Here is a 25,985-nt window from a genome sequence, read left to right on the forward strand (position 1 = left end):
TGCTGCAACTCTCACTCCACGTTATCATATATGACAACACCTGCTGCGGAAGCAAAAATATTGAATCAACTATTCATCAAGCCTTTGACAAATTGAATCAGGTGTGCCAGTTTAGGGTTAAAACTAAAATGTGAAATGTATCTGGGGCCTAAGGAGAGGGTTGGGTAACCCGAGACAATCTAGGCTAGTCCGCGCCCCGCTTCACAACCTGTGCTCTTCCACAAATTCTAACTCCTACTGCAGACTCACTTAACTAACTATGGTGAAGCTTCAACATATTTTTTGAACCTTTTCAAACTTTTGTCGCACGTTTGAGAAGTTTATAGGCGTCTTTTCACGGTAAAGGTGAGCTCGAGGGTCGTTTGGCGTATTTGAAGAGGACAATAGATGAGTTAACACCACAGGTGACCAACGGCACTAACGCGCCTGTTGCTTGCCGCCCACATAGTTGTTGGCGTTGGTTTATTGTGCGTGGCACGAGGTAGAGGAGAGCAGCGGAAAAATGAGGACAGCGTTGCTTTGTTTCGTGTTCCTGGGGATGATGCTGCTAGGAATTGAGGCGAAGGACGTAAGCATCATTACATGTTTTTTCACTGAATGTTATTGAAAAGGAAAACTGTAAGGCAGGGTTCCCCAACTGGCCTCGGGCGTAGGTGATTTTATTTGGCACACCCAAATCTTGGTTGGACATATGACTAAAAACACCAGCAAATCAGCTCCAAGTGATTTTAATTTTGGAAGTCTGTTCCAAAGTATTCCCACGCATAATATACATATGTGATCATATACAAATGTAAGCAAGGTTTGAAGTGACTGTTTTACTCAAATATTATATGCTTGGGCTTCTTGCTGTTTGCGGTCTACAAATTAAGCTATTTGTAATTATGTTCTGGCTCCCTGACCATCTGCTCAAGAAAAAATCAGCCGGCGGCTGAATCTAGTTGGTGATGATGCTGCAAGGCAAGCTAATTTGCAAGCAGACTTTGGTAGGCCTATATAGGGCAGACATTTAAAGGGAAATGTAAGCTAGGCAACATGGGCATGAAAATGGGGTCAAGCATGTGACTTAAACATATTTAGCCTATGTGAGTCATGCATAACCGGGTATCATAAACAGCCTAGAAAACATATGCTTAAGTAGGCTTTGGTATTTGCTTTTGGTGTGTGAGTGTGACTATACTTAGGCCTATGTCTCTCACTTTAGTCACCTGTGCTGAGCTTGAGATATTTGCCACATTCAATTATTCATATTGTAGAGATCCTCGCTAATATGAGCCACGTTACAATTCCTACCAAGTGAGTTAAACCTTTTGGCGCGATGCGTAGGGTGTTTGCATTTTCACGCCAGCGACCCGGGTTCATTTCCTTGTCCCTCTGTTCGCTACATTGGTGTCGTAGAGAATCTCCATTGAGAAGGCCTTAGTTCAGGACAAGGCTTAATCTGTGTCTAGGAAACCAGCCCTATAAGTGTGAGGTGGGTTAGGTTGTGATGTATCCTCTCGTAAACAGGATTGGGGTCAATTGAATATATATTTAATCCACATTAATTTAAATTCATCCCCTGAATTGACAATAGGAATGGAACTGACCCCACCCCTGACTGCACTGCAGTAGGTCACTTACACTGAGTATAATAAACATTAGGAACACCTTCCTAATATTGAGTTGCACTTGCACCCCTCCCTTTTGCCCTCAGAACAGCTACAATTTATCGGGGCATGGACTACAAGGTGTCGGAAGTGTTCCACAGGGATGCTGGCCCATGTTGACTCCAATGCTTCCCACAGTTGTCAAGTTGGCTGGATGTCCTTTGGGTGGTGGACCATTCTTGATACACACAGGAAACTGTTGCGCGTGAAAAACCTGCAGCATTGCAGTTCTTGACACAAACCGGTGCGCCTGGCACCTACTACCATACACCGTTCAAAGGCGCTTACATTTTGTGTCTTGCCCATTCACCCTCTGAATGGCACAAATACACAATCCATGTCTCAAGACTTAAAAGTCCTTATTTAACCTGTCTCATCCCCTTCATCTACACTGATTGAAGTGGATTTAACAAGTGACATCAATAAGGGATCATAGCTTTCACCTGGTCAGTCTGTCATGGAAAGAGCAGTTGTGCCTAATGTTTTGTACACTCAGAATGGTCACAACAAACTCTTAGACAAAAAGTTTCCATATAGAACCTTTGGTTCTATCGTTGCTTCATGTATGGAACCCCTAAAAGTTCTTTATAGAACCCTTTTATAGGGTTATTTGATCAGAACCCCAGGGGTTCTTTTTCACTGAACCAAAATTGGTTCCATATAGAACCCTATATGGTGCCATTTATGAATTATGGCTGCTACTAATAAATATTAATATTTCTAGCTAAGAATAGAATATAAGAAGCGATTTTAAATAGTGGACAAAAGAATACCAGCATAGTTTTGAGATTTTATTGTCATTATATGCAAACATAGTTGGAAAAATGCACTGGTGGCCAGGGAGGAATCTCTTTGTTTGAATGATGTCCCACTTCAATATTGGTACCAACTCTGTCTGACTTCTTTATGGAACAGTAGGTTACAGTATGGGTTGTTGCCTGGCTGTTTCCTGAGAAGAAGAGGGCAAAAACATGAGTTAATCTCCAGAAATGAAGACAAAATGCTATGCAGACATATAATTATTATGATGTAGAACAACAACTTACATGCCGTTGTCATTAGCAGTAGCCAAAAGAGTAGATCCTCTGCCTTTGATAGTTCGGTTACTGCCAGACTCTGAGCAAAACACAGTGTTAAGTCATGATTAACTATTGAATCACCAATACTTATTATTCATAATTTATTATAAATAATTTAGATGTGTACATTTACATTTTAGTCATTTAGCAGACGCTCTTATCCAGAGCGACTTACAGTTAGTGAGTGCATACATTTTCATACTGTACCTCCTCTCAATCAGCCAACTGTCCATCACGTTCATTCAACAGTCAGCAACAGTCTTCTAGTAATGGCTTCATGAAACAGTCATCTGACTCCACACTGAAATATGGAAATAAAAGTAACAATTTGCTAATTGTCAGGCTGGTTTTGTAAATCTATTTGGCATATTCAAAAATAAGTGTGTGTTTATTTGTAAGAGTTAGCTAGCTAGCTTGTAAAGTGGCTAATTAAAGTACCCTTTTCCTATCTAGCTAGCTAGCTAACATTAGCTAGTTAGTTAGTTTACAAATGGTGATCAAATTCTGAAACAACGTTATCTATCTAGCCTATAGTTTACCATATCACTTTGGCTTCATATATTTCAGGGTTGCCCAACCCTGTTCCTGGAGAGCTATCCTCCTGTAGGTTTTTGCTCCAACCCCAGGCGTTACTAACCTGATTCATTTTATCAACCTGCTAATTATTAGAATCAGGTGTGCTAGATTAGGGTTGGAGCAAAAACCTACAGGACGGTAGCTCTCCAGGAACAGGGTTGGGCAGTCCTGATATACAGTGGGGAGAACAAGTATTTGATACACTGCCGATTTTGCAGGTTTTCCTACTTACAAAGCATGTAGAGGTCTGTAACTTTTATCATAGGTACACTTCAACTGTGAGAGACGGAATCTAAAACAAAAATCCAGAAAATCACATTGTATGATTTTTAAGTAATTAATTTGCATTTTATTGCATGACATAAGTATTTGATACATCAGAAAAGCAGAACTTAATATTTGGTACAGAAACCTTTGTTTGCAATTACAGAGCTCATACGTTTCCTGTAGGTCTTGACCAGGTTTGCACACACTGCAGCAGGGATTTTGGCCCACTCCTCCATACAGACCTTCTCCAGATCCTTCAGGTTTCGGGGCTGTCGCTGGACAATACGGACTTTCAGCTCCCTCCAAAGATTTTCTATTGGGTTCAGGTCTGGAGACTGGCTAGGCCACTCCAGGGTCCTCTGTAGCTCAGCTGGTAGAGCACGGCGCTTGTAACGCCAAGGTAGTGGGTTCAATCCCTGGGACCACCCATACACAAATTTATGCACGCATGACTGTAAGTCGCTTTGGATAAAAGCGTCTGCTAAATGGCTTATTATTATTATTATTATTGAGATGCTTCTTACGGAGCCACTCCTTAGTTGCCCTGGCTTCGGGTCGTTGTCTTGCTGGAAGACCCAGCCATGACCCATCTTCAATGCTCTTACTGAGGGAAGGAGGTTGTTGGCCAAGATCTCGCGATACATTGCCCCATCCATCCTCCCATCAATACGGTGCAGTCGTTTTATCCCTGATGTCCTTACACAGCTCTCTGGTCTTGGCCATTGTGGAGAGGTTGGAGTCTGTTTGATTGAGTGTGTGGACAGGTGTCTTTTATACAGGTAACGAGTTCAAACAGGTGCAGTTAATACAGGTAATGAGTGGAGAACAGGAGGGCTTCTTAAAGAAAAACTAACAGGTCTGTGAGAGCCGGAATTCTTACTGGTTGGTAGGTGATCAAATACTTATGTAATGCAATAAAATGCAAGTTAACTACTTAAAAATCATACAATGTGATTTTCTGGATTTTTGTTTTAGATTCTGTCTCTCACAGTTGAAGTGTACCTATGATAAAAATTACAGACCTCTACATGCTTTGTAAGTAGGAAAACCTGCAAAATCGGCAGTGTATCAAATACTTGTTCTCCCCACTGTATTTGAATTAAGAGTGGCTCCTAATCCGTGACCGTATATTTTATTTCTGAGGCTCCGTATCCGTGAGTGTGCAAATTCTCGCAGTATCTCGCAGGAATTTTTGGAACTTCAGTAGTTTTTCTCATGCCGAAACCAGATTAAATGTCACTAAGCAAACATCAAAAACATCAATAGCCACTACAATGACTAGAAACACCATAATATAAATCAATTTAAGCTAAAATATCAGAAATAAATGGTAAATAATGGACAGTATCAGCTTATTTTCATTAATAAAAAGGAATACATCTCAAACTGCAGCAGTCCAATGATTTGCACACTGAAGCAAGCATCAACAAGCTTCACATGTGCATTGAGCTACAAATTACATGTTTTTATAATTATAATAAAAAGACAGATACAAATGTTAAAGCTTAATTACATAAAGGAATATTAGTGGGAATATAGCTATAATAGAAAGGAGAATAGAATATATTTGAAAAGCTTAAATTGAAAAATACATTGAGGTGAAGCCGCCCCTGTGTTGATGCTATTTCTCAATGTTGATATTTCTTAGTGTCTATTGTGCTAATTTGATTGTAGAAAGAAAACAAGGAGGCTGCCAGTACTGTGCAATAAACTTCAGTGAGCTATTTACAGAAAATATATATACAAAATAATACATATAGGAGCAAATCAGCCTAAATATCAGGACGCACAACTGCAGCTGTGGATATATACTACAGATTGGTGCGTAAAGACATATCCAAGATATAGGCCTCTATCCCTTATTCCAGGAATAACACTCTGAGAAACAAGCCCTTAAATCTCCCGAATGACACCTATAGTCATCCACCCAGCAGACAAGGAAAGCACTGTTACTGTACAATACTACACTGTCTTTAAGACTGAAGTACTCCGGTAACTGAATGATCAGATGTTCTATAAGAGACTCACTACAAACCCCACAAAACAGCTATTGGCTGTAATCGAAGAGACTCAACAAGGGCATGCGCAATGGTGATATCACCAAAAGAGAACACAGATTATTGGTGTGTTAAAAACAGCTCCACACCAGTAATCTGCAATCCCTAAAATACTGTTTAATTATCTAAATAATAAGGTCTACACCTGTTGTATTCGGTGCATGTGATAAATCAGCCTGCGCAGAATAGTAAGGTAGTAATAGATTATTGTTGCTACTACTGCATGAGGCTATACAACTGCCACAATAAGTTGATCCCTGCAATGCCAGGATTTGCAACCCTGTCTGCCAAATCCTTATATTACGCACGGTTCTCCCTCTCAAGCGCTCCTTCTCGAGGATGCTTTCAAATCAATATTTTTTTGCTTTGCCTCATCAAATTAATAGGTTGTTGTCATGATGCTACTGAAAATCGGATAGCTTTCTTATGTTTCAGTAAACCATTAGCCAACACCTCAAAGATTAAACAAAGTGTCATCATGAAAGATTACAATCTCCATTTTATTTCGGTGATTAAAGTCTATTTCCCTGTTATTTTGAACTGTAGGCTATAAGTTAAACCTTTCAATGGAAGGCCTATCACAAACCTAGGCTAATAAAAGCATGTGTTCTCAGCATAAACCAGCCGATTATCTCTGAAGTTAATTTATTGGTGATGGTTACTTTAACTGTACATTTGTGGTCCTCTGTAGCTCAACTGGTAGAGCATGGCGCTTGTATCGCCAGGGTAGTGGGTTCAATCCCCGGGACCAACCATACGTAAAAATGTATGTACACATGACTGTAAGTCGCTTTGGATAAAAGTGTCTGCTAAAAGGCTTATTATTATTATATTTATTACTGTTAAAGCGCTCCTCTCTGCCTGATTGTGTGAGAGAACTAGTCCTACCGCTGCGGTCTAAGTAATTCCAACATACGTTGATTCTATTGATGGAAAACCGTTGTTTACCTCTTGTCGGACACATTTCATCCAACATTTAATTCTAGCTCACAATCAAGGACGACTGTATTCTCTCCAGCAATGGGGACGTGTAGGCCAATGACTATGTAGCTTTGTGACAATGTCCTACTGGACTCTGTGCTAGTCTCTACTTAAATGTAATAGATTTTAAAGAAATAGCATCCACATACGGGGGCTTCATCTCAATGTATTTTTTTGATTTTCAAATATATTCAATTCTCCTTTCTCTTGTTTATTATGGCTATATTCCAACTAAAATTCCTTTATGGAATTAAGCTTTGTCTTTATAATAATCATAATTTGTAAAGCGCATTTCCCACACTCAATGCACTTCTGAAGCTAGTTGGTGCTTGCTTCTGTGCGCAAATCATTTGACCGCTGCAGTTTGAGATTATTTATTCATTTTATTGATGAAAATAAGCTGATACTGTCCTTTTATTATTTAGCATTCATTTCTGATATTTTAGCTTAATTAAATTGATTTATATTATGGCATTTGTATTCCAAGAAAAACGAAAATACATTTTACAGTAGCCTATGTATTGCCTACCTAAAACATCCGTTAATACATTTGAAGTCCTTCAAAATAGAAACTACTATACTAATGTTAGAAAGTAGAATATAAACTAGATATAGGCTACTGTGGGTGGGGCAGGCTAAATAATTACAACAGAATAGGCCTAATTAAAAGAATAGTGATAAAGGAAAGGAAAAATGCTAGGCAGAGCATGCCCAGAGCTTGTGGCTGAGCAGTACCAAAAATTTGAGCGGGAGAGCAGGCTGAGACCATAAAAAAAAAAAAATAATGCTCGAATTATGCTCTGCTTGTTCCTTGCTCCACACTTACATGCTCTGGCATTCAAAGGCAGCCCTGTTTAGACTTTCAAAGGACTTTCAATGTATAATCATATAAATGGATGGAATCAGTGAATGAATGGCTGCAGCAAGCCAGCAACCATTACAGGTCTGACAATCTGCATAACAAATGAGGCCAAATTAGACAAAATGAAAAAGACTTCAAATGAAATACTGAGTCATTCAAAGGAGAGAATTCCAAGTCTGTTCTTTTTTTTGTTGCCTTGGGCGTCAGGGCTTCTGCAAAATAGTACCAAAGTGATTTAAAAAAAAACTAACTAGGCACTACATAATTTTGGTTCAGTAGCAGTTTGATTAAATTATAGTTAATTGTATTGTTAAAAATTACAAGAATCATATCCAAAGTAAAGTGAATATTGCATTTTGAAAAGCATATGTATCCAAAGTGAAAGAGTGATTTGGTGCAGTGAAGTTACTTTGTGAATTTATTGTCCTCAGTCAATTGAAAATGTGCGTAGTTTTGAAACATGAGTTAATTTAATGATCTGTTTAGATTTTTGTGCTTACAGTGGGGAGAACAAGTATTTGATACACTGCCGATTTTGCATGTTTTCCTACTTACAAAGCATGTAGAGGTCTGTAATTTTTATCATAGGTACACTTCAACTGTGAGAGACGGAATCTAAAACAAAAATCCAGAAAATCACATTGTATGATTTTTAAGTAGTTAACTTGCATTTTATTGTATGACATAAGTATTTGATACATCAGAAAAGCACAACTTAATATTTGGTACAGAAACCTTTGTTTGCAATTGCAGAGATCATACGTTTCCTGTAGGTCTTGACCAGGTTTGCACACACTGCAGCAGGGATTTTGGCCCACTCCTCCATACAGACCTTCTCCAGATCCTTCAGGTTTCGGGGCTGTCGCTGGGCAATACGGACTTTCAGCTCCCTCCAAAGATTTTCTATTAGGTTCAGGTCTGGAGACTGGCTAGGCCACTCCAGGACCATGAGATGCTTCTTACGGAGCCACTCCTTAGTTGCTCTGGCTGTGTGTTTCGGGTCGTTGTCATGCTGGAAGACCCAGCCACGACCCATCTTCAATGCTCTTACTGAGGGAAGGAGGTTGTTGGCCAAGATCTCGCGATAAATGGCCCCATCCAGCCTCCCCTCAATACGGTGCAGTCGTCCTGTCCCCTTTGCAGAAAAGCATCCCAAAGAATGATGTTTCCACCCCCATGCTTCACGGTTGGGATGGTGTTCTTGGGGTTGTACTCATCCTTCTTCTTCCTCCAAACACGGCGAGTGGAGTTTAGACCAAAAAGCTATATTTTTGTCTCATCAGACCACATGACCTTCTCCCATTCCTCCTCTGGATCATCCAGATGGTCATTGGCAAACTTCAGACGGGCCTGGACATGCGCTGGCTTGAGCAGGGGGACCTTGCGTGTGTTACAGGATTTTAATCTATGACGGCGTAGTGTGTTACTAATGGTTTTCTTTGAGACTGTGGTCCCAGCTCTCTTCAGGTCATTGACCAGGTCCTGCTGTGTAGTTCTGGGCTAAACCCTCACCTTCCTCATGATTATTGATGCCCCACGAGGTGAAATCTTGCATGGAGCCCCAGACCGAGGGTGATTGACCGTCATCTTGAACTTCTTCCATTTTCTAATAATTGCGCCAACAGTTGTTGCCTTCTCACCAAGCTGCTTGCCTATTGTCCTGTAGCCCATCCCAGCCTTGTGCAGGTCTACAATTTTATCCCTGATGTCCTTACACAGCTCTCTGGTCTTGGCCATTGTGGAGAGGTTGGAGTCTGTTTGATTGAGTGTGTGGACAGGTGTCTTTTACATTTACATTTACATTTTAGTCATTTAGCAGACGCTCTTATCCAGAGCGACTTACAGTTAGTGAATACATCTTTTTTTTTATTTTTATACTGGCCCCCCGTGGGAATCGAACCCACAACCCTGGCGTTGCAAACGCCATGCTCTATCAACTGAGCTACATCCCTGCCGGCCATTCCCTCCCCTACCCTGGACGACGCTGGGCCAATTGTGCGCCGCCCATGAGTCTCCCGGTCGCGGCCGGCTGCGACAGAGCCTGGATTCGAACCAGGATCTCTAGTGGCACAGTTAGCACTGCGATGCAGTGCCTTAGACCACTGCGCCACACAGGAGTACTTATATACTTTTATACAGGTAACGAGTTCAAACAGGTGCAGTTAATACAGGTAATGAGCGGAGAACAGGAGGGCTTCTTAAAGAAAAACTAACAGGTCTGTGAGAGCCGGAATTCTTACTGGTTGGTAGGTGATCAAATACTTTTGTCATGCAATAAAATGCAAATTATTTACTTAAAAATCATGCAATGTGATTTTCTGGATTTTTGTTTTAGATTCCGTCTCTCACAGTTGAAGTGTACCTATGATAAAAATTACAGACCTCTACATGCTTTGTAAGTAGGAAAACCTGCAAAATCGGCAGTGTATCAAATACTTGTTCTCCACACTGTATTGTGAAAATTGCATCGAAGTGATAAAAAAACAACTGTAATACAAATCAAATGCAACAGTTACATTTTACACCAGTGCAGCACGCTAGTGGACTCTATCAAGTACTGTTGAAATCAACTTGATCTGTGGGTATAAGATGACACCTAGAGGTTGTATGGTTGATATCTCCCTAACCATCAAAAAGTGCATCACATTTTATCTCCCCCCTCCCCAGTATGCAAAAAAATGTCCTCCCGTTTGCTATTTTCCGCTTTCCCTAAACCCAAGGCTATGAATTCATACCGCCAGCAGGCGAGCGGAGTTTGCTGTTCAAGATGTGATTTGCATCTCTGGTGGGTAGCTGGCCCCCACACATAGGACCGCTATAAGCCCATGGCAGGCTGCTTTTGGATCTCTGGCGTTTTAATTGTTTGTATTTATCACCACCAAACTGTTTGAAATTCTGAACAATAATACACTAGCGGCACCCATCCAGTCGATATGGATAAATGGAGCACCAATTTACTACTTTGGATTTTGAATTTTGCATGGATATAGTGGATCATTCGCCGGAGACAATAGACCTCGTTAGTTAGCCAGCTAGCTTTAGGGATGGGAAACCGAGGCTTTCTGAAGCCTTTGGGGCTTTCAACAAATCATGCCGAAAAACGGTTCATTATTCAGAGCAGCAATGAAAGCAGCGTTTGATGTTTTTATAGACGTTTTTTCCACACTATTCATCAAATCTCTATGGCGCAGCGGTTATTCGCAAGTCTTCATAGCAATCATTTTACCATTGCAGGTTTGCGCCTTCCATAATGCTTCCTTTTTTTTGCTGTCAAACCGAATCTATATGGCATTATTTAGGATTTTCTAAATAATATTGCCTTCGCCGGGATTCGACCCTGTCATCTGAGTGTTCTGGTCCCCGAGACCCCAACTCTACCTGCTGAGCTACCTGAATCTACATGCTACATGAAACAATCCTAACTACATTGTACGCACGGTGTCCAGTAGAGGCTGGTGTTTCAAAGCAGCTTGGAATCGAAGAAAGCACCAGAACTGCAGTGGGATCTCGCATTTTGCAACACATGGTTTGAAAATGCAACGTTTTTTTGCTGAAGTAAGTAATGTTACTGCTTTCCTTTATTTGTGTGTAGTTTTACTTGTGTCACGTTAACATCGAGGACAATAATAACGCAAGCTAATGTAGCTAGCCAAGCTAGTTAATGTTACTTGGCTAGCTTGTTAACGTTAGATGGCTTGGTAACATTAGCTAGCTAAATGATGGTACTGTAAATGCTGTTAAATTGGCTAGTTTGCAATCTGAGTATGTCCTTGCTAGCCGAGTTACTTAGCTAGCTAGCTTGCTGACATTAGATGTTAACGGCTAGCTAGCTAGCTAACAACATTGACGTTATACAGTTGAACTCTGAAGTTTACATACACCTTAGCCAAATACGTTGAAACTCAGTTTTTCACAATTCCTGACATTTAATCCTAGTAAAAATTCCCTGTCTTAGGTCAGTTAGGATCACCAATATATTTTAAGAATGTGAAATGTCAGAATAATAGTAGAGTGATTTATTTCAGCTTTTATTTTTCTTTCATCACATTCCCAGTGGGTCAGTTTACATACACTCAATTAGTATTAGGTAGCATTGCCTTTAAAATTGTTTAACTTGGGTCAGCCTTCCACAAGCTTCCCACAAGAAGTTGGGTGAATTTTGGCCCATTCCTCCTGACAGAGCCGGTGTAACTGAGGCAGGTTTGTAGGCCTCCTTGCTCGCATACGCTTTTTTAGTTCTGCCCACACATTTTCTATAGGATTGAGGTCAGGGCTTTGTGATGGCCACTCCAATACCTTGACTTTGTTGTCCTCAAGCCATTTTGCCACAACTTTGGAAGTACGCTTGGGGTCATTGTCCATTTGGAAGACCCATTTGCGACCAAGCTTTAATTTCCTGACTGATGTCTTGAGATGTTGCTTCAATATATCCACCTAATTTTCCTTCCTCATGATTCCATCTATTTTGTGAAGTGCACCAGTCCCTCCTGCAGCAAAGCACCCCCACAGCATGATGCTGCCACCCCCGTGTTTCACGGTTGGGATGGTGTTCTTCGACTTGCAAGCTCTCCCCTTTTTCCTCCAAACATAACGATGGTCATTATGGCCAAACAGTTCTATTTTGGTTTCATGAGACCAGAGGACATTTCTCCAAAAAGTACGATCTTTGTCCCCATGTGCAGTTGCAAACCGTAGTCTGGTTTTTTTATGGCGGTTTTGGAGCAGTGGCTTCTTCCTTGCTGAGCGGCCTTTCAGGTTATGTCGATATAGGACTCGTTTTACTGTGGATTTAGGTACTTGTGTACCTGTTTCCTCCAGCATCTTCACAAGGTCCTTTGTTGTTGTTCTGGGATTGATTTGCACTTTTCGCACCAAAGTACATTAATCTCTAGGAGACAGAACGTGTCTCCTTCCTGAGCGGTTTGACGGCTGTGTGGTCCCATGGTGTTTATACTTGCGTACTATTGTTTGTACAGATGAACGTGGTACCTTCAGGCATTTGGAAATTGCTCCCAAGGATGAACCAGACTTGTGGAGGTCTACCATTTTTTTTCTGAGGTCTTGGCTGATTTATTTTGAGTTTCCCATGATGTCAATCAAAGAGGCACTGAGTTTGAAGGTAGGCCTTGAAATCCATCCACAGGTACACCTCCAATTGACTCAAATTATGTCAATTAGCCTATCAGAAGCTTCTAAAGCCATGACATCATTTTCTGGAATTTCCCAAGGTGTTTAAAGGCACAGTCAACTGAGTGTATGTAAACTTCTGACCCACTGGAATTGTGATACAGTGAATTATAAGTGAAATAATCTGTCTGTAAACAATTGTTGGAAAAATTACTTGTCATGCACAACGTAGATGTCCTAACCGACTTGCCAAACTATAGTTTGTTAACAAGAAATTTGTGGAGTGGTTGAAAAATGAGTTTTAATGACTCCAACCTAAGTGTATGTAAACTTCCGACTTCAACTGTATATACATACAGAGGAGAAAAAAGCCCCTTTATTCATGTAGCTAATCTGGTGTGTCTTTCAATTAGGGCAATGGCCAGCCCCAGCATTGTATGCATCACAACACCATGTGGATTAGCTCTCAAACTGAAGGCGGCATTCTGCCTTCTCCCTACAGTTCAGCGGTTAGCTTCGCCCACGACTGGCTCATGTGAACTACAATCTCGACGCTGCATTTTAATGTTTAGAAATGTAAATAATCATCGCTTTCGAAACATATGGCCCTTTCATCAGCGAGAAAGAATCCTTCAAATAAAGAAACTTACTGTCTGTATCAGTTTTGCACAGATCCATACAGCTATGGGTGCCTCCATCCAATGAAACTACACTTCCCAAGTTACGCTTACACACTGGTGTTCAGAGCATGCTAGATAGCTAAGTAGCACCGGTGGTTGCCTCTGTCTTCCGTCTGTTTTCCATAAACAAGCGCTGTAACATGGAGATATGCCATGTGGGAACACTAACCCTATAAAGGTGTTTATCCGTTTTTTATTATTTCTTGCTGATATGAAAGATAAGGTCCTTATGCTTCCAGAACCGTCCTGCAAGCGATGCGTGTTAATGTTCAGACCGAGCGTCGAGGCTCTTAACAAAACTCCCCCATACATAAGACGCCTTCATCTAATGACTCGTGTGTAATGTAATGGAACTGAGAGTTATGATCCAGGGCTACATCTGGATGTTATAGCCATGGAGGTACTGTATGCAACTTTACATTCACTTAGCCCAGATTTTGCCTATGTTCTTTCTTGCACAGTATTTACTTCATTTCAATGTAACTTTGTTTAAAACAGGGCCAGGAATGAGACACTACAACAAGACGATGGCAAGTTTGGGCCGTAGCCATGAAGATAAGAACATACCCGCTTAAATGTAAATACTTATTGGAAATATCTGCCAGCTGTCTTTACAGACTGAGTGTATATAAATATAGGGGGTGGGGGAGGGACATTTGTTAAGTGTGTCATTTCTAGTACTTTTCTTGGATTGTGTAGATTAGGTTTCTGGCTGTAATGCCAAGGACCTGAAGTCGACAGTTTGGAGATGCTACCTTACATTCTATCAAACTGTCTTGCTATCGCCACAACCTGGACTGGGGAAGGTTATAAGGCTTGTTTCAGGGACTTGTTTCTGAAGACCATTCTTCACAGTAAGTTTTGATAATATTAAATGTGTTATACTTGTTTTCTGTACTTTTTAAGTAAATTCTTCAACTCGTGTAAGACCATGTGTGATTCAAATGTAACAATGTTCTTTCTTTGTGTATAGGAGCCATTTGGAAGAACCCTGCAACCCGGAATGCCAAAGTTGAGGGGATCCATATTCAGGTCACCCATTACCTGAGAGGGGCCTCCGATTTTGAAGGCGGGAGGCGACAGCGCACAGGGTAGATGGATCCGCTGCAGTGAGGGTCAACATCAAGGCTCAATCCTAATAATCCCCTTAGCCCTCCCCCTCGTCTTCGAGTGTCCCTCTGTGGGGGAGTGGCACTCGAAAACTGGTGCTAAGGAGAGCTAAATTAGGACTAGGGATTGGGACATCACTACATCACTCGCTCACATCAGAAACTGCGAAACTGCCAACAGATACCACGCAATTCATTAACACTGAGCCTTGTGTTGTCACGAACGATGAGTAAATGGTCGGACCAAGGTGCGGCGTGGTATGCGTACATAGTCGTTTATTTTAAGAAATACCGACAAAATAACAAAAACAATTGAACGTGAAGTTCTAAAGGCTGACAGCAACAAGCCTAAACAGAAACAAGATCCCACAACATAGGTAGGCAAAATGGCTGCCTAAGTATGATCCCCAATCAGAGACAACGATCGACAGCTGCCTCTGATTGGGAACCACACCCGGCCAACATAGAAATAGAATAAACTAGATTCTATCCAAATCACACCCTGACCTAACCACACAGAGAATACAGGTGATCTCTAAGGTCAGGGCGTGACAGTACCCCCCCCCAATGGTGCGGACTCCGGCCGCAAAACCTGACACATTAGGGGAGGGTCTGGGTGGGCTTCCAGCCTCGGTGGCGGCTCCAGTTCCGGCTTCGGACGTGACGTAGGCAGTAAACTCCTCTCCCATCCTGCCTCCCCGTTGCACACCCGGTCCAGTCTGGACCGCGCGATGCTCCCCCTCTCAGTCCTCCCACGATGCACCAAGCCCTGTCTGGACCCTGGTGTGGGAGCCCTTGACCCTGGAGAGGGGCTGACGTCTGGTCCCAGCCCAGCAGTCCTCCCGCGATGCACCAAGTCCTGTCTGGACCCTGGTGTGGGAGACCCCGACCCTGGAGAGGGGTTGACGTCTGGTCCCGGCTCGGCAGTCCTCCCGCGATGCACCAAGTCCTGTCTGGACCCTGGTGTGGGAGACCCCGACCCTGGAGAGGGGTTGACGTCTGGTCCCGGCTCGGCAGTCCTCCCGCGATGCACCAAGTCCTGTCTGGACCCCGGTGTGGGAGACCCCGACCCTGGAGAGGGGTTGACGTCTGGCTCCGGCTCGGACCCCGGTGGAGTGGACGGCTCCAGCATAGGGGAAGAGCAGACGACCGGACCCGGACTGGGCACCGGTGAAGCGGACTGCTCTGGCACTGGAGTGAAGCAGCTGACCGGAGCTGGGCTAGGCTCCGGTGGAGCGGACTGCTCTGGCACTGGAGTGGAGCAGCTGACCGGAGCTGGACTGGGCACCGGTGGAGCGGACTGCCCCGGCTCTGGTTGGGAGCAGATAACCGGAGCTGGACACTCTGGACTGCAGACCGTCGCAGGAGGCTCCGGGCCATGGACCATCACAGGAGGCTTTGTGCCATGGATCATCACTGGAGGCTTCGTGCCATGGATCATCACTGGAGGCTTCGTGCCATGGATCATCACTGGAGCCCGGCAAGTGCGGGGCGCTGGCCCATGACGCACTGGGCTGTGGACACGCACCACTGGTTTGGTGCGAGGAGCAGGTACGGGGCGCACCGGGCTGGCGACACGCACCACTGGTTTGGTGCGAGGAGCAGGTACGGGGCGCACCGGGCTGGCGACACGCACCACTGGTTTAGTGCGAGGAGCAGGCACGGGCCGTACCGGTCTGTGAAGGCGCACTGGCGGCACAGTGCGTAAAGCCGGCGCATAGCCTGGTGCCTGCACGGTCATACGCTCCTCAAAGCGAGTGCGGGGAGTTGGCTCTGCTAAACCTGGCTCCGCCAGCCTCTGCTCTAAGGCCTGAGCTCTCTGCTGCTGGAGGGTTAACTCCTCTATCAGCTCCTCCTGTTGCCTGGCCAGCTCCTCTCTCCGTGCATCCACTGACTCCTTCTCCCTGTGGGCCTCCTGCAGCGCCTCCCTCTGAAGGGAGCTCTCCTGCTCTCTCTTAGCTAACAGCCCCCGTAAGGTAGTTATCTCCTCTCTGAGTGCTGAGCTGCATGTCCTGGAGGACCTCTATAATAGATGCCTCCTCTTCCTTCACAGTCAGCCCTTTCAGGGCCTCCTTTTGCTCCATGTGCCCCCCCAAAAATTGTTTTATTGGGGCTGCCTCTCGTGCTTCCTTCGCGGTCGGCACCGTCAGCGTTGATCCTCTCCTACGTGGGCTTCTTCCTTCACCCAGGGTCCTTTACCGGCTAATATCTCCTCCCATGTCCAAAATGTCTCCCCCGTGCAGCGTGGTATGCGTACATAGTCGTTTATTTTAAGAAACACCGACAAAATAACAAAAACAACTGAACGTGAAGTTCTAAAGGCTAACAGCAACAAGCTTAAACAGAAACAAGATCCCACAACATAGGTAGGCAAAATGGCTGCCTAAGTATGATCCCCAATCAGAGACAAGGATCGACATTTGCCTCTGATTGGGAACCACACCCGGCCAACATAGAAATAGAATACACTAGATTCTATCCAAATCACACCCTGACCTAACCAAACAGAGAATACAGGTGATCTCTAAGGTCAGGGCGTGACATGTGTTTTTCACAATGCCTGTACTGGCGGCAGTAATAGCTTTCCATATATTTCTCATGCAACAAATACATACTTACCATATGGGCAACAAATGAGAACAGAAGAACAACAATGCCCGTAATGTACCCATCCTCTGGCTGTGGTTCAATGTGGAGTAGTACTGAAGCAGGACTTTCATTCCATAGCAGTTTGACATGTAACAGTCGCATTTCCTTCACTCACTCATTACCAGTGGAAGCATTGTAGCTAGAACAATTAAAACCACTGTTCTGAACTAATATTAATACCAAATGTTTTAGGTCCATACACAGATCGGCTACATAGCTACAAATCCATACCATACAGCTCATTTTATCCTCCACTACACAATCAGCAAGAAAAGAGTAAGCTACTGCTATGTTACCTGCGTTGGAAAATATATTAAATCTCTAACGTTGGGTTACTACAACAAAGAACAATGACAAGTGATTTAGTTAGATGTATTTTTATTTTTATGAACAACAAGGCAATCTTGCAAGATTGTACATTCAATTTGCAGTAAATGCTTTAGCTAGATTCTTTACATCCACTGTGTTTCATAAGATGACAGCCTGGTTTGCTCAGGAGTCCCTAATACATTAAACAACACGTATGACAATTCATACAAATGTCGAACGCCCATATAGCAAGCTAAATGTATAGCTAGTTGGCTAACATTAGCTAGCCAGCTATCTTGTTAAATAGCGCTTTTCGTAAATTAACTTTATGCCCCCCCAAAAAAAAAAGCATAATCGTTTTTCTCTACGTTAACTAACATATTCCTCTCAACTGTAAATTTTGGGCATGATTCGTTATGAAGTTGAATTACTTAAATTTGTTTCCATCCTAGTATTGTTGTCAGCCATCTTCCTGAAGCAACTTTAGAGCCTTGGGTCACAGGGCTTTATGGGAGTTTTGTATAACCACTCGACAGGAAGGCTGCATGTCGATTCAATAGTGTGCAACTGCATCCCGCAATTCAGGGCGTTCCTGCATCATGTGGGCATTCCTGCAGTGTCCTTCGCTCCCGCTAGCTGAACACCTGCCATCGTTAACAAAACTGCGGGAAAACAGTGCCCGACAGGCGGGGGCAAAGGATACTACTTCGGTACACAGCAGGCGGAAGGCGGGGCGACACTGTGCTAGCGACACTGTGTGCTTGCTAGCTAGCACACATGTCACCCTCGCCTGATGTGTACCAGAGTCCTCCTTAGGACTAGCTGGCTAAGCTAGCACACAGTGCCTCCTGAACATCTGCCCTTGCCGTTGTTAACAGAACTGCGGGAAAACAGTGGCCGACAGGCAAGGGCGAAGGATACTCTACCGGTGTGTACTAGCTATAGCTAGCTATCGTGTCGCCCCTCCACTTCTTCTTCTGTGGAGTTTTATCAACGGTTGGCATCCAACATTATGGTGCATTGCAGCCATCTACTGTACCATGTACCCCTGCCTCCTGCCCATGTACTGGAGTCATAGCTTAAAAATGTACCAGTAGAATGATAATGTGTATATAGAAGTATGCAGATGCAGGAATGCCCACATGCAGGAAACTCGCGCAAAACTGATGGGGCGGGCTAAAGGCCTCTGTATACATAGGTTTGGTTTCCTCCTAGCAGAACTCGGCTAGGCGAAGTGAACGTCTGTGCTCACATATTCATTTTAAAATAACTTAACTTGAAAAACATGAAAAAAGATGTTGGTCCTTCTTGAGATGCCGTACGCAGCCACATACAGTAACACTTCCTCAAAATAGTCAGAATCAATCTAAGATAAATCAAGAAATCTGTCATTAATATTTACGTTTTTGCCAAGGAGGTCTTAGTCGCGCAATTTTACATCTAAGTAAGATGTTTGGTGCAGTATTTCTCAAGTGAAAGAATGTGCATAAACTAGTTGTATTTGAATGACCACACAATTCATTGAAAAATCCCTACAGTTGACCAATCACAGATGAAGGGTGTATGTGTTTATGCCTCAAATGTTTTGTGTACTCGAACAGCTGGAAAAAAAAACCTGCCAAACAACAAAACAAACAAAGTCACAAATGTTAGGTAAACTTTAGGGGAGTGTTAAGGGGGAGTCTCGGAGCACCTGTCTCAAAGCCAGCCTTTACCCCCCCAAGCCACAAGACTGTTTCAACAGCTGAACCCTGGGCTGCCTACTGCACCCTAATACACACTTACTATTTATTCCTATTCTGTACACACTGAACTTACTTTTGTCTACCAGACCAATGCAATAGTTATGTCACCTAACTGCACTACTAATGTATATACTTTCATATAATTCGATGCTGCGACTGTAGTGTACCTTATTCCACTCACTATGCACATGGGCGCGAACAAAGTCCATACTTTATCCCTAAAAGCTATTTTCTTTTTAATCTTATTTTTTAAAATCTGCATGCCTCTTGTATTTGATTTATAATTTTTATTAGTATGTTTTTTTATATATATATATATATTACAATGTTTTTATTAACTTTAATTTTTTCGGTTGAGCCCAATTGAGACCAGGGTCTAATTTGAATTTTTTTTGTTCCCTGACTTTGCTGATATCTACTTTAATTTAGGAAAATGTTTACTGTGATATGTTGTTGTCCCACTTAGCTATCTTAAGATGAATGCACTAACTGTAAGTCGCTCTGAATAAGAGCATCTGCTAAATGACAAAACATAAATGTAAATTAAAGTCAATCAAAACAATTGCACACCTTGGTGAACTCATTTATCATCAGGGTTTTAAACTGCCCTGGTGGCACCAGGGAATCCAAATGTAATGAAATGTGTAAGCGATTCCAAAAATGTGGAGCGTTAAAACTAAAAGCTGATGTATTTACTGTAGTTCGGTGGAGACCCAAGGACTCAAGAGTTAACCAACCCTGTGAATGGGTTTGGTATCTCATGTTTTTATACTTTAACAACGAAGTTAAGTCGGAAGCTTGTATAGTAGAGCTTTGTAAACCAAAAGGGACTAATGAAGTGATCTACGGGACTTTAATGAGGACCAGCCAACCTTTTGATACAGGATGCAGTGGTGAGTATTAGAACTGTCACCTGTGATAAAGCGAAGGGTGTTATGGTAGATGGCATCCAGAAGTTTAAGAGTAGTGGCTGCTGCAATCTGGTAAATGGTGTCACCATAGTCAAGTTGACTGTACAATCTACATCCTGCTATTTAGGGAGAGGCTCTAGTTTACGAACAATGCCTTTTCCAGCATGATGGAGCACCTTGCCATAAGGAAAAAGTGATAACTAAGTGGCTCGGGGAACAAAACATCGACATTTTCGGTCCATGGCCAGGAAACTCCCCAGACCTTAATCCCGTTGAGAACTTGTGGTCAATCCTCAAGAGGCGGGTGGACAAACAAAAACCCACAAATTCTGACAAACTCCAAGCATTGATAATGCAAGAATGGGCTGCCATCAGTCAGGATGTGGCCCAGAAGTTAATTGACAGCATGCCAGGGCGGATTGCAGAGTTCTTGAAAAAGAAGTGTCAACACTGCAAATATTGACTCTTTGCATAGACTTAATGTAATTGTCAATAAAAGCCTTTGACACTTATGGAATGCTTGTAATTATACTTCAGTATACCATAGTAACATCTGACATAAATATCTAAAAACACTGAAGCAGAACTTTGAAGACCAATACTTGTGTCATTCTCAAAACTTTTGACCACGACAAGGTCACTTATTTGATTGCCTTCCTATGTTACTTATTTGATTAAGGAACATTGTGAGAGAAGCCTGCAAGTACATGACAATAACATTTGATTTGACTGGATTTGGATTTGTGACCAGGACTGACCCTGGTTATATATTTTGCACACACAGAAATATACAGTACTTTTCCACAAACCTTTTTCAAATAGCATCCGATGTATTTTAAATAATAATCAATAAATATATTAAAGTAAGTGGTGATAGGGACTGGCAGCTGTAGTGTTGCCTGTCTCGAGAAGCGCGGGTGGGCTGTGTGGGGTAAAACGGCACGTGAATGGCAGGAGCAAGGCTGCCGTTTGACATAGCGGCCTTTGGCGGGTGCCATGTGAATGAAAAAAGCTGTCGCACAGCGCTCGAGTGCTCATTGCTAACTGGGTCGCTGTTCACTGTTTGTTGTGATCTGGTAGGTCCCTGAAAACTATGAGCCAAATGTCTGCAAATAAGTCCACAATTTTTCAATGTATTGAGAGAGATTTTGTCCTAATTTATGTGTACTGACTGTTATTAACTACAGCTAATAAAATAAAGATAATTGCATTGCATGAGAGCTGCATGTGTATATGTGCCGGCATCTTTGCATGCCATAGGACAGTCCATCCTGGTTGTAATGTTGACACAACACCAGAGACACCATCTTTGACAACTCTGGTCCTGCCATGCATGCAAAGCTAGCTAAGTATCCTGTTTGAAAACTGGTATACCTTACTATCTAACTTAGCTAGCTCATTAAACAGTATTTACTTTGCAATTTATGCATGATGCCACTTATTACAGCCTTGAATCTCATAGGGAGTTTGACGTGACTGTTAGCTTTTGCTAGCGGTTGTTGGCTAAAATCCACATAGAACCCTCAAGTTTCTTTGCCTTCACTGGGTTTATATACAGTATATAGAACAGTTTTTAGTAGGTTCTATATAGGTTATTTTACCTCGTCCAATGAACCAAGAGGTTCCCAAAGAACCCTTTTTTTCTTAATGTATTTTATGAAGCCTTCATAAGCTCTTTATAAAGCCTACATAGATTTTAATAAATCATTTGTAAGCTAATGTCATATAAGGATGTGGAAAAGAACGAGTTGAGACATGTCACCCTATGACATTATAAATGATTTGTGAAGCTAGGTCTTAAATGTTTATGTAGACTTTAATAATCCTTTACAAGATATACTGCATTCAAAGTGTGACCCTCTGAACTAATATTCGGAAGTTGGACGGTGGCCAAGAATATTCAGGTGTTTGTCAATCAATTGCTGTCATTCTTATTTATGGATAGTACAACACCTGTCAAAGAAAGTCAAATGATTTAGTGATAGATTTGAAATATACATTTGACCATAGCTCTAGAAAAACATTTACAGTATAGAGGCTGGCAATGTTTGGAGTGGATATCTGACGTAACTGACTTAACTTAACTTCTCAGTAAATGTCCTTTCATGTAAAGTATGTCAGTGTCTCACAAGCATGCAGTCTGCTAAAAAGCTATTAAAGATGAACACACTGTACTTAATGTCTTAATCTGGCCTACTTAGGGGGGTTTGATACACCGCTGGTTCACAGTGTTTGCATTGATTTGCAAACAGCATCAATCATGTGGATGGGCCGGTAAACAGACGTGTGCGAGTCCCAGTGTTTTTGTTTGTGGTGCCGTAACTGCATTAGGACTTGAGGGTTTACACCTTTCCGTACTAAGTCAAGTTTGAGGAGGTAGATGAGTGCATTTTGGGGACGCAGGATGGAGGATGGTGTGTGTTTAGTCTGAGTATAGGGACACTTAGGTTGTCCATTTGAAGGGATCAGGGAAACTCAGGACAGGATATGTGGAAAAGTGGAGGGGAAATGAGTGAGGACAGCAAGTACAAGCTTAGATGGCTCAGTTAGTTGATGCACAATGCTGTGTCACTACCACACTGTAAAAAAACAAACAAATATCCTGTAATTGTCATGATAAATGACTGTATAATCAAGTAACTTACTGTATAAACCTAATACAGTTGATTACCGTAAATTACATTGCGTTGTGAGAAATTTAACAGCCGGGAAATATTAGATGTATTTTAGACATTACCGTTAAAAATGCTATGTAAAACACAGTAGCAGTTCACTTATTGTATTTGTGAATATTCAAAATGATTAATTGATTAATCTTATGCTACACAAAGATAAATAATTGTAAAAAAAAAAAATTTGCACCTTATACTGAAATGGTTGTTCCAGTTTTTAAGTGGCTTAGGTAGTCACCTCACAAAGTTCCTGACCCTGGCAGTCATTCCGACTGCAGGTTGCAGGTGAATATATTCAAACTGTTGGATATCCTAACTCTGACTGGTTTCCAAAACACATCACTTTGCAAGACCGCATAATGTGACTTGTAGGTAGGGTTGCAAAATGTTGGTACCTTTCCCAAAATTCCCAGGTTTTCCAGAAATTCCAGTTGGAAGATTCCTCCAGGATTTCTGTAAACCATGATTTTCAGGCAACTGTATAAGAGTAAAACTAGGCCCTCAAAATAAGGCCTTATGAATACGTATTGTGTTTATAACATATATTTTTTATGAAATTCGCTTAGGATCTCACTTGGTGAAAGCTACAGGACTGAACATGGATGAATGCAACAACCATGTCTCTTTTACTAACATACAGTCATGGGTGGTACTGCAATTTATTTGAAAGACGAGGCACTCTGGGAAATATGCAAATAAAGCTTTACAGTAAGAGTATGTTACCTTAAAATGTCTACAGTAGCATTATTGGTACTGTAAATCAATTAGAGTAGCAACATTATTAGATAACATAAAGTATGGTAACATACTGTTCCTTTTTTTTTTTTTTACAGTGCAGGGTTGTGGATTTGGTTACCCATAACCCTGGCCTCATACACTAAGCAGAATTGTTGCTGTTTAGCTGCAGGGTCATTCCACCGCAAAAAGCACAAGAAAGAGGATTTTGAGACCCACAATCTCATATTGTTCTGAAATCATTTCTGTTAGAAACTGATGAGATTAGCATTCCTTCAACATTACTTTTTTGAAATATAATTCGATCTCTGAGAAATAGGCTTTATTTTTTTAACGCTTTGGTACTATTTTCACAAGTATGTGGTACATTTTCAAAACTGTTAGTACAAAACTCGAAGCTGGTAACACTTGTAACGCAGCCGGTCTTACGTTCAAAACCTTTTCATTGTGCATTAATTTTGTTTGTGGACATCTCTCACCACGCAACCATAGATCCAAAGTAAGAATCTGGTAATATCAGGATGTAAGATGGGACATAAACTCAACTCAACTTTAATTACTAATAAGTTCTCCCACTTAAAAAGATGAGAGAGGCCTGTAATTTTCATCATAGGTACACGTCAACTATGACAGACAAAATGAGAAAAAAAAATCCAGAAAATCACATTGTAGGATTTTTTATGAATTTATTTGCAAATTATGGTGGAAAATAAGTATTTGGTCAATAACAAAAGTTTCTCAATACTTTGTTATATACCCTTTGTTGGCAATGACACAGGTCAAACGTTTTCTGTAAGTCTTCACAAGGTTTTCACACACTGTTGCTGGTATTTTGGCCCATTCCTCCATGCAGATCTCCTCTAGAGCAGTGATGTTTTGGGGCTGTCGCTGGGCAACACAGACTTTCAACTCCCTCCAAAGATTTTCTATGGGGTTGAGATCTGGAGGCTGGCTAGGCCACTCCAGGACCTTGAAATGCTTCTTACGAAGCCACTCCTTCGTTGCCCGGGCGGTGTGTTTGGCATCATTGTCATGCTGAAAGACCTAGCCACGTTTCATCTTCAATGCCCTTGCAGATGGAAGGAGGTTTTCACTCAAAATCTCACGATACATGGCCCCATTCATTCATTCCTTTACACGGATCAGTCGTCCTGGTCCCTTTGCAGAAAAACAGCCCCAAAGCATGATGTTTCCACCCCTATGCTTCACAGTAGGTATGGTGTTCTTTGGATGCAACTCAGCATTCTTTGTCCTCCAAACACAACGAGTTGAGTTTTTACCAAAAAGTTATATTTTGGTTTCATCTGACCATATGACATTCTCCCAATCCTCTTCTGGATCATCCAAATGCACTCTAGCAAACTTCAGACGGGCCTGGACATGTACTGGCTTAAGCAGGGGGACACGTCTGGCACTGCAGGATTTGAGTCCCTGGCGGGATAGTGTGTTACTGATGGTAGGCTTTGTTACTTTGGTCCCAGCTCTCTGCAGGTCATTCACTAGGTCCCCCCGTGTGGTTCTGGGATTTTTGCTCACCATTCTTGTGATCATTTTGACCCCACGGGGTGAGATCTTGCGTGGAGATCCAGATCGAGGGAGATTATCAGTGGTCTTGTATGTCTTCCATTTCCTAATAATTGCTCCCACAGTTGATTTCTTCAAACCAAGCTGCTTACCTATTGCAGATTCAGTCTTCCCAGCCTGGTGCAGGTCCTTTGACAGCTCTTTGGTCTTGGCCATCGTGGAGTTTGGAGTGTGACTGTTTGAGGTTGTGGACAGGTGTCTTTTATACTGATAACAAGTTCAAACAGGTGCCATTAATACAGGTAACGAGTGGAGGACAGAGGAGCCTCTTAAAGAAGAAGTTACAGGTCTGTGAGAGCCAGACATCTTGCTTGTTTGTAGGTGACCAAATACTTATTTTCCACCATAATTTGCAAATAAATTCATAAAAAATCCTACAATGTGATTTTCGGGAGAAAAAAAATCTCAATTTGTCTGTCATAGTTGACATGTACCTATGATGAAAATTACAGGCCTCTCTCATCTTTTTAAGTGGGAGAACTTGCACAATTGGTGGCTGACTAAATACTTTTTTTCCCCACTGTATATTGTTGTTCAGTATATATGGAAATTGCCTGATTCAGAAGCTTTTTCTTTTAGCGGTTGCCAGTGTATTGTTAGTGTACTATGCCTATTTGATATATGTTATTGTATTATGTTTCACCGTTGAATCACCAAGAACTGTAAATCTACACACTGAGCACTTCAACCTGCCTTACTTCTGCTGATTTCCCGCCCCTATGACCACTACAAGGCCCCTAGGCTATTTTACTTCAACTTGAGAGAAACATACCAACCGAATCTTAACTTGACATTGTAGGCTACACAAACGTTTTACATGTACAATAAATTGAGGACAGTGTTTCTGTGCTGCCCCCCAAAAAAAACGCCAGCTATAATGAGTGTGTGCTGTTTTTTGTTCTAGTGTGTGTGTACTGGGAAGTCGAGGTGTCACTGTGAAGGAGTCCAAGGCAATAAGGTAAGCAGACCACCAGCCAAGGCCTTGGGAGGAAC

The 25,985-nt window shown here is 42.1% G+C and overlaps 1 protein-coding gene across 1 annotated transcript in view; it reads left to right on the top strand.

Moving 5' to 3' along the window:
* The first annotated feature begins 221 nt into the window (after positions 1-221).
* Positions 222-25,985, top strand: part of LOC121534939 (collagen alpha-5(IV) chain) — a 69,124-nt gene continuing 43,360 nt past the window's right edge. The window contains exons 1-2 of the mRNA XM_041841571.2: positions 222-568; positions 25,897-25,950. Of these exons, the coding sequence (XP_041697505.1) occupies positions 503-568; positions 25,897-25,950 (120 nt within the window). The 5' untranslated portion in view covers positions 222-502. The remainder of the gene's footprint in view (positions 569-25,896; positions 25,951-25,985) is intronic.

This window comes from Coregonus clupeaformis, chromosome 21, assembly GCF_020615455.1.
Source record: "Coregonus clupeaformis isolate EN_2021a chromosome 21, ASM2061545v1, whole genome shotgun sequence".
NCBI classification, from domain to species: Eukaryota; Metazoa; Chordata; class Actinopteri; order Salmoniformes; family Salmonidae; genus Coregonus; species Coregonus clupeaformis.